The sequence below is a fragment of the Oncorhynchus gorbuscha genome, linkage group LG25 (genome assembly GCF_021184085.1).
Source record: "Oncorhynchus gorbuscha isolate QuinsamMale2020 ecotype Even-year linkage group LG25, OgorEven_v1.0, whole genome shotgun sequence".
In the NCBI taxonomy this organism is placed as follows: Eukaryota; Metazoa; Chordata; class Actinopteri; order Salmoniformes; family Salmonidae; genus Oncorhynchus; species Oncorhynchus gorbuscha.
In genome coordinates this window covers 42,429,664-42,439,663 of record NC_060197.1, presented here as the reverse complement: position 1 = coordinate 42,439,663, position 10,000 = coordinate 42,429,664, and the positions used below count along the sequence as shown (strand labels likewise).

The 10,000-nt window shown below is 45.8% G+C and overlaps 1 protein-coding gene across 1 annotated transcript in view; it reads right to left on the bottom strand.

Annotated features, from left to right (window-relative positions):
• LOC124013910 (protocadherin-7-like) overlaps window positions 1-10,000 on the bottom strand; it is a 249,514-nt gene that overhangs the window by 114,453 nt on the left and 125,061 nt on the right. Inside the window, exon 2 of the mRNA XM_046328469.1 lies at window positions 8,190-8,412. Coding sequence (XP_046184425.1) covers window positions 8,190-8,412 — 223 coding nt within the window. The remainder of the gene's footprint in view (window positions 1-8,189; window positions 8,413-10,000) is intronic.

The window sequence follows — 10,000 nt, the reverse complement described above, 5'->3', positions numbered from 1 at the left end:
ATTTGCCAGCAGCATACCACCCTGCATACTACTGCTGGCTTGCTTCTGAAACTAAGCAGGGTTGGTCCTGGTCAGTCCCTGGATGGGAGACCAGATGCTGCTGGAAGTGGTGTTTGAGGGCCAGTAGGAGGCACTCCTTCCTCTGGTCTAAAAAAATATCCCAATGCCCCAGGGCAGTGATTGGGGACACTACCCTGTGTCAGGTGCTGTCTTTCGGATGGGACGCTAAATGGGTGTCCTGACTCTCTGAGGTCATTAAAGATCCCATGGCACTTATCGTAAGAGTAGGGGTGTTAACCCCAGTGTCCTGGCTAAATTCCCAATCTGGCCCTCAAACCACCACTGTCACCTAATAATCAATTTACAATTGGCTCATTCATCCCCCTCCTCTCCCCTGTAACTATTCCCCAGGTCGTTGCTGCAAATGAGAACGTGTTCTCAGTCAACTTACCTGGTAAAATAACAGAGAAATAAAATAAAAATTATTGCTGAAATGTAGGTCTGTTTCTCACTGTAGTGTACTATAACAACGGAAGTGGACAAATATTTCCCTCCAAAACAACATGGCCGCCTTCTTCTCTGTGGTGCTTCTCTTTGTACTAGTCTCAAAATGTCGGCAGCATATCTACTCTAATCTCCCCCAGACCTAGATAAATCTACCTTGGTCAGAGTGGGAGTCAGTCCGTGCCTCGGTACACACAAACACCCCAATTTTCAGGTCCACATTACATGGCTGTGTGTGTGTGTGTGTGTGTGTGTGTGTGTGTGTGTGTGTGTGTGTGTGTGTGTGTGTGTGTGTGTGTGTGTGTGTGTGTGTGTGTGTGTGTGTGCATTTGTTTGCCCTCTTGTCTTCCACAGTACAGCTCAGAGGACAAAGCCAACCACAGGAGAATGGGTTACTCATCTTTCTGGTGATCCTTCTTTTCTTGTATTTCATGTTACTTTGTTATGATGGAGACTAGATTGAATACTGTGTACTGTCAGTGTATACACTCTGTATTTCATGTTACTCTGTTATGATGGAGACTATACTGGGTACTGTGTACTGTCAGTGTATAGACTCTGTATTTCATGTTACTTTGTTATGATGGAGACTATACTGGATACTGTGTACTGTCAGTGTATAGACTCTGTATTTCATGTTACTCTGTTATGATGGAGACTATACTGGATACTGTGTACTGTCAGTGTATAGACTCTGTATTTCATGTTACTCTGTTATGAAGGAGACTATACTGGGTACTGTGTACTGTCAGTGTATAGACTCTGTATTTCATGTTACTTTGTTATGATGGAGACTATACTGGATACTGTGTACTGTCAGTGTATACCCTCTGTATTTCATGTTACTCTGTTATGATGGAGACTATACTGGGTACTGTGTACCGTCAGTGTATACCCTCTGTATTTCATGTTACTTTGTTATGAAGGAGACTATACTGGGTACTGTGTACTGTCAGTGTATACCCTCTGTATTTCATGTTACTTTGTTATGAAGGAGACTATACTGGGTACTGTGTACTGTCCGTGTATAGACTCTGTATTTCATGTTACTCTGTTATGATGGAGACTATACTGGGTACTGTGTACTGTCAGTGTATACACTCTGTATTTTATGTTACTCTGTTATGATGGAGACTATACTGGGTACTGTGTACTGTCAGTGTATACACTCTGTATTTCATGTTACTCTGTTATGATGGAGACTATACTGGGTACTGTGTACCGTCAGTGTATACACTCTGTATTTTATGTTACTCTGTTATGATGGAGACTATACTAGATACTTTGTACTGTCATTGTATAGACTAGCTGGTCTGACCTGTCATGTGTACGCTATTGTGTGTACTTTATATGACACCTGTGTCTGATTTGAATATCTGCCTGGTTTATAGGGGTAGTGATCAATCATTCCTCCTGTCATGAGGAGTGGAGGACCATTCACCAGAGACTGCTCGCTAGAGAATGCCCGTTAGAGACTGCTCACTAGAGACTGCTCGTTAGAGACCGTTCACTAGAGATTGCTCACTAGAGACAGCTCGTTAGAGACTGCTAGTTCTAGACCGTTCGCTAGAGACTGCTTGTTAGAGACTGCTCGTTAGAGACTGCTAGTTATAGACCGTTTGCTAGAGACTGCTCGTTAGAGATTGCTAGTTAGGGCAATGCACACATACTGGCTGCCCAATACACACACACAAGCACATGCACACACACACACACACACACACACACACACACACACACACACACACACACACACACACACACACACACACACACACACACACACACACACACACACACACACACACACACACACACACACACACACACACACACACACACACACACACACACACACACACACACATACTGAGTGTACACGTGGACAATATGACCTTGGAGAGGAGGTGAAACACATATTGACGGCGTGAGGTCTCAGAGTGTGTGATTTTCCACTACACTGCTCTGCTCAGAATGGGAGGCCCAACCACATGTTTATGCACACTGCCACATGTACAGTAGCGTACACGCCCAATGAATACAATCGGCCAATACAATTACACGATGAATCCAATCGGCCAATACAATTACACGATGAATCCAATCAGCCAATACAATTACACGATGAATCCGATCAGCCAATACAATTACACGATGAATCCAATCAGCCAATACAATTACACGATGAATCCAATCGGCCAATAGCCCTTGAAGTATTCACCACTAGATAGGTGTGTGTGTGTGTGTGTGTGTGTGTATGTATGTTTATTGTATTTGTGTGTCTTCCGCCTTTACCCAAACACACTTTCTGTCATCGTTCCACCCGGGTCGGGGAAATAAGGCAGGCAACTGCATCAGTGCTGCTAAGCTCTTGAAATATGAATGGCTTTAATTAAATGGGCTCTCTTAACCATCTGGCCCTGGGATTGGGGCTTGCTTAATGAACTGAGTTTCTCTGAGACGTGCCACCCCACTCACTGATAACACAACAATAACATCATGATCTACTGTGCTTCTCTAGGCAGTCAGAAAACATGGCTGTGAGACAGAGGGGATGAATGAGAAAGAGAGAGAGAGAGAGAGAGAAGGGAGGGAGGGACAGAGAGATAGTGAAAGAAAGAGAGCGAGAGAGACAGACAGAGAGAGAGAGAGGAGGGAGGGAGGGACAAAGAGAGAGTGAGAGAGAGCGAGAGAGACAGACAGAGAGAGAGAGAGGAGGGAGGGAGGGACAGAGAGAGAGTGAGAGAGAGCGAGAGAGACAGACAGAGAGAGAGAGAGGAGGGAGGGAGGGACAGAGAGAGAGTGAAAGAGACAGACAGAGAGAGAGAGGAGGGAGGGAGGGACAGAGAGAGAGTGAGAGAGAGTGAAAGAGACAGACAGAGTGAGGAAAGGGACAGAGCAATGGACAGATGAGAGAGTACTTTGCAAAGAGACAGACAGAGCAGGGCTCCAGGGAGGGAGGGACAGAATGATGTTTGTAAACCAGAGAGGCAGCGCCCAGGGAGATTTCCAGAGAGAGAGTCAAGACAGACAGAGAGGACAGAGAGGAAAGAGAAAGAGGAGGAGAGATGACAGGATGTCTCACTGCAGCCAAATCAAGGGACTTCCCTCTATGCATGCTAATGCTAGCTGAATACTGCTCCATCTCTCCAACTCTTCTCTATGCATGCTAATGCTAACAGCACCCTGCTCCATCTCTCCAACGCTTCTCTGCATGCTAATGCTAGCAGCAACCTGCTCCATCTCTCCAACTCTTCTCTATGCATGCTAATGCTAGCATCACCCTGCTCCATCTCTCCAACTCTTCTCTATGCATGCTAATGCTAGCAGCACCCTGCTCCATCTCTCCAACTCTTCTCTGCATTCTAATGCTAGCAGCACCCTGCTCCATCTCCATCTTCTCCAACTCTCCATCTCTCCAACTCTTCTATGCATGCTAATGCTAGCAGCACCCTGCTCCATCTCTCAACTCTTCTCTATGCATGCTAATGCTAGCAGCACCCTGCTCCATCTCTCCAACTTCTTATGCATGCTAATGCTAGTAGCATGCTATCTCTCCAACTGCTATGCAGCACCCTGCTCCATCTCTCCAACTCTTCTCTATGCATGCTAATGCTAGCTGAACACTGCTCCATCTCTCCAACTCTTCTCTGCATGATAATGCTAGCAGCACCCTGCTCCATCTCTCCAACTCTTCTCTGCATGCTAATGCTAGCAGCACCCTGCCCCATCTCTCCAACTCTTCTCTATGCATGCTAATGCTAGCAGCACCCTGCTCCATCTCTCCAACTCTTCTCTGCATGCTAATGCTAGCAGCACCCTGTTCCATCTCTCCAACTCTTCTCTATGAATGCTAATGCTAGCAACACCCTGCTCCATCTCTCCAACTCTTCTCTGCATGCTAATGCTAGCAGCACCCTGCTCCATCTCTCCAACTCTTCTCTATGCATGCTAATGCTAGCAGCACCCTGCTCCATCTCTCCAACTCTTCTCTATGAATGCTAATGCTAGCAGCACCCTGCTCCATCTCTCCAACTCTTCTCTATGCATGCTAATGCTAGTAGCACCCTGCTCCATCTCTCCAACTCTTCTCTATGCATGCTAATGCTAGTAGCACCCTGCTCCATCTCTCCAACTCTTCGCTATGGATGCTAATGCTAGCAGCACCCTGCTCCATCTCTCCAACTCTTCGCTATGGATGCTAATGCTAGCAGCACCCTGCTCCATCTCTTCCGTTTCACTCTCTCAGCCTGCGCCTCATACATACATGTTGCTAGATCGCTCTCTCCTTTTACCTCTCTCTGGCATCACATATTAAAATCAAATCAAATGTTATTTGTCACACGCTTCGTAAACAACAGGTATAGATGAATAGTTGAGTGCTCATTGGTACCTTTTCTCTTCCTACCTTTAAATAACATGCTATATTTCTCTCATACCCTCCCCTTCTCTCTCTGTGACATTAAGTGACTGTCTGTCTCTGTGACTCTCTCTCTATCTTTGTCTCTCTTTGTCTCGCTTTGTCTCTCTCTCTCTGTCTCTCTGTCTCTCATAGCATTACTAAATAACACAGACTTTAGCTTAGCCTAAGTTAGCAGTAGTGCTGCTCTATGACACATAGGAAAGAGTTGGGAAGTTTAGTGACTAATTCAACATGATTGTGAAGCCACTTTCTGATCTACAGTCCCTATGCACTTGACAGCTAACGTTATCTCTGCTCGGTGTGAATCAGGATAACATTTCAACCCCCTTTCTCCGCGAAGATGGAATAACCAGACTGGGATAGTCCTGATGTATCGTGAACCCTCCATTTCCCCTTCCTCCATCCCTCCTCCGTCAGACGGCAGCGCTCCCCCCCCTCCCCCCGCGCCGCTCCCACCGTCACTGAACATCTCTCACGTAACCCTGACGACCACAGCCTAACGATGCCCCAGCGCCGAGTCTACACGGCCATCTGCTAACTTTTGTTCCCCTCTTTTTTTTGTGTCAGGGAAACTCCAGCGAGTCAATGTAGCGCTGGGGAGTCAACGTAGCGCTGGGGAGTCAACGTAGCGCTGGGGAGTCAACGTAGCGCTGGGGAGTCAACGTAGCGCTGGGGAGTTTGCGTGTGCTGTGACTGCGTGTGCTGTGACTGCTGTACGAGGGAGTCGTACGAAGTCATTTTAGCAATTGAGAAGATATAGATATTATAAGACAGAAATTAGAGATATAGATAACGTGTGTGGTGAAAAAGGTAGCTGAGAAACATACACACTGAGGACAGCCACAGTTTGTTCTATCTCAACCAGCCTATTAGTGGGTCCATTACCTCTAAAGCCTGGCTGGTTTTCCCCGTGCCACAGAATACATCAACTAGGAGAAACATACACACTGAAGATACACACACACACACACACGCACGCACGCACGCACACACACACACACACACACACAGAACTGATCCTCCTTTAAGATTGTGTGTAGTGGTCACTGTCTACCATTATTCTACCTTGCAGTGTTTGACCTTGACGTTGTTTTCCACATAGAGCAAATGAGAGACCACAGAAATACAAAGCCCAGTTCAGAACTGATCTCTCTGCCAGAGGAGAGTGATGGCATCTTAATAAGGGAAGACGGGGCTTTATGGTAATTGCTAGAGCGGGAATCAGTCCATCAAACACGTGGTCTCCATGGTTTCCATGTGTTTGATGGCGTTCCATTCGTTCCATTCCGGCCATTACTGTGAGCCATCCTCCCCTCAGCAGCCTCCACTGCTCTCTATAGCAGTAATCAAAAAACTTTCATTTCAATCTTTTCCAACAAAGTGTGTCTTTTTTCCAACTCTTTCTCTTTTTGACCTCAGTGGACTTGATTGATAGGCAGACCCAGTTTTGATCTAATCTACCTGTCTCATATTGATTCCTTCTTTCCAATTACTTTAAGAGCAGACCAAATTGAAACGAGCCTTTAATTGCGGCTAATTTGGCCCGTAAATGGTCAGCTATTGTTCCGAAAGAGAGGCCTTAAATCCCAGCTGCCCCCAGCCCACACTGAGTAGACCTGAGTCATCTGACATACAAAGTGTTTTTAATCTACATTAAGTAGCCTCAATGTTCTCAGAGAATGGCTCAATTAAAAAGCTCATTTGAGACACCCAGAGTTGAATATTGTGTCTGTCTGTCTGGATCTGTCTGTCTGTCTGGATCGGTCTATCTGTCTGGATCTGTCTGTCTGGATCTGTCTGTCTGTCTGTCTGTCTGTCTGTCTGTCTGTCTGTCTGTCTGTCTGTCTGTCTGTCTGTCTGTCTGTCTGTCTGTCTGTCTGTCTGTCTGTCTGTCTGTCTGTCTGTCTGTCTGTCTGTCTGTCTGTCTGTCTGTCTGTCTGTCTGTCTGTCTGTCTGTGTCTGTGTTTCTGTCTGTCTGTTGGTAAATCTATGCGCAGGTTCATTTCAAAGTCAGACAGATTGACAACCTGCAGGTCAAATTCCGGTCTCCTATCATCTTTATAGAAATGTAGTTAGATTAGGAATTATGAAAATATGGACTTTATTTGGACTGTAGATGTGACAAGGTTTGACTTCCCATCAGATAAACTGTGGGACACAAAGCCATGAAACATTGCACACAAGGAAATCACAGAAGATTTACGCAATGTGAATATCCTGATCTTCGTAAAGTCACCCTGCTCAGGCTTACAGTCTTAAAATGGCCAAAGCTTGTTAGATCTAAACCAGGCTATTAGTGGGTCCATTACCTCTAAACCCGTGCCACAGAATACATCTACTAGGGCTGCAGATTCAGCAATGGCTAGATAAAACAGCTTGCCACACGACACCAGAGTTGTGGTTTTGATTCTAAAATCACATAATACAGTGTGTAAACAGGTCTTTAGGTAATAGTTTGTGCTAAACCAAGGGTAGAAACGGAGCCTAAGGAGGAATATGGGGTATCTTCCATCCCTTTAAAATCTACAAGCTCCACGTGCAAACCACTGACTGTAGACAAATAAACCACCGTCAGACAGTGAATCCTCATGGATCCATCTGTACTGCAGTTAGCTTGTTCTAGGATCTAGCTCAATGCCTTCGAAGGATACGATGGAACATGGAAAAGTAGGGGGGGGACAAAAAAATAAAGATCACGTAGAAAATCAATCCAACCAGGTAGATGAACAGTAGGTTTAGATGAAATTCCACTAGCAAGGGGACGCGGTCCACGGAACATACCGGAAGATTAACTACCAAGGCCTTGATCTAATATGGAAATAAATTCAAAAGCGTATTACATCTACTCAAACTTAATCAAATTAACCCAGGTCTTTCAAGACGAGACGATGAGCGCGCATCAAAGGCTAAAGCAAAACCTGCCTGTGCTTCAGATTATATTCACTTGATGAATGAATGCATACATGGTCTCAAATTAAATTCAACCTGCACTAGCTGCAGTATTCATGTCCAGAGGGTATATCAAACACTCCCTAACGATCCAGACCTCACTTCCCTGTTCAAAATCAACCTTAAAAATCCAACTCACCCCCATAACGCACAATACCACCTGCTTGCTCTACACGCAAGATCTCCTACACGTTGGGAAGTAAACATCTACATCAATCTGTATCTACCTCGATGTTCACCTGTATACTCAGTGTAGAATATATGTCTCAATGTGTATTGCACTTTATATCTGCTCTCTAGTGTTTGCCCCTACCATTTTCCATATGCTCTGCCTCACCGACACTGCCATCCGGCGTGGTCCTCTCGTAGCTGTCCTCGGGCAGGGGCAATGCACCCAGCCTGGGGCCCCCCGAAGAGCTCTTGCTGCTGGGCGTCTCCGACTCCTCCAGCCCGCTGTCGTAGCAGCTCTGCAGCGATCCCTGCTGGTGTGGGTCCTGGGGTTGGCTCACCACCGAGAAGGTCACTCGGCGGAACGGCTACAAGAGAGAATAAGATGGCGTCGGGGTCACTAGCTGGACTACAGGAGGGAGGGAGGGACGCCCGGGCAAAGGGGATTCAATTCCGTGGCACAGAGGACAGGAGGTTAAGTTTAAAAAGTGTAGGGGATACAGTTGAAGTATAAAATAGGTAAACGTAGGAGGAAGGGACTACTGCATGTATACCACACAGCAGGAGGAAGGGACTACTGTATGTATACCACACAGCAGGAGGAAGGGACTACTGTATGTATACCACACAGCAGGAGGAATTGATTCCTGTATGCTTTCCACACAGCAGGAGGAAGGGACTACTGTATGTATACCACACAGCAGGAGGAAGGGAGTACTGTATGCTTTCCACACAGCAGGAGGAAGGGACTACTGTATGTATACCACACAGCAGGAGGAAGGGAGTACTGTATGTGTACAATACTGCAGGAGGAAGGGACTACTGTATGTGTACCACACAGCAGGAGGAAGGGAGTACTGTATGTATACCACACAGCAGGAGGAAGGGAGTACTGTATGTATACCACACAGCAGGAGGAAGGGAGTACTGTATGTATACCACACAGCAGGAGGAAGGGAGTACTGTATGTATACCACACAGCAGGGGGAAGAGGGGGGTATTGTGAACTACTAAGGGAGTACTGTATGTGGGGGGTATTGTGAGCTACAGCTAAGGGAGTACTGTATGTGTACCACACAGCAGGGTGAAGGGAGTACTGTATGTATACCATAAGGGAGTACTGTATGTATACCATAAGGGAGTACTGTATGTATGCCATAAGGGAGTACTGTATGTGGGGGGTATTGTGAACTACTAAGGGAGTACTGTATGTATACCATAAGGGAGTACTGTATGTATGCCATAAGAGAGTACTGTATGTGGGGGGTATTGTGAACTACTAAGGGAGTACTGTATGTATACCATAAGGGAGTACTGTATGTATGCCATAAGGGAGTACTGTATGTGGGGGTATTGTGAACTACTAAGGGAGTACTGTATGTGGGGGGTATTGTGAACTACTAAGGGAGTACTGTATGTGGGGGGTATTGTGAACTACTAAGGGAGTACTGTATGTGGGGGGTATTGTGAACTACTAAGGGAGTACTGTATGTGGGGGGTATTGTGAACTACTAAGGGAGTACTGTATGTGGGGGGTATTGTGAACTACTAAGGGAGTACTGTATGTGGGGGGTATTGTGAACTACTAAGGGAGTACTGTGTGTATACCATAAGGGAGTACTGTATGTATACCATAAGGGAGTACTGTATGTATACCATAAGGGAGTACTGTATGTATACCATAAGGGAGTACTGTATGTATGCCATAAGGGAGTACTGTATGTATACCATAAGGGAGTACTGTATGTATACCATAAGGGAGTACTGTATGTATACCATAAGGGAGTACTGTATGTATGCCATAAGGGAGTACTGTATGTATACCATAAGGGAGTACTGTATGTATACCATAAGGGAGTACTGTATGTATACCATAAGGGAGTACTGTATGTATGCCATAAGGGAGTACTGTATGTATACCATAAGGGAGTACTGTATGTATACCATAAGGGAGTA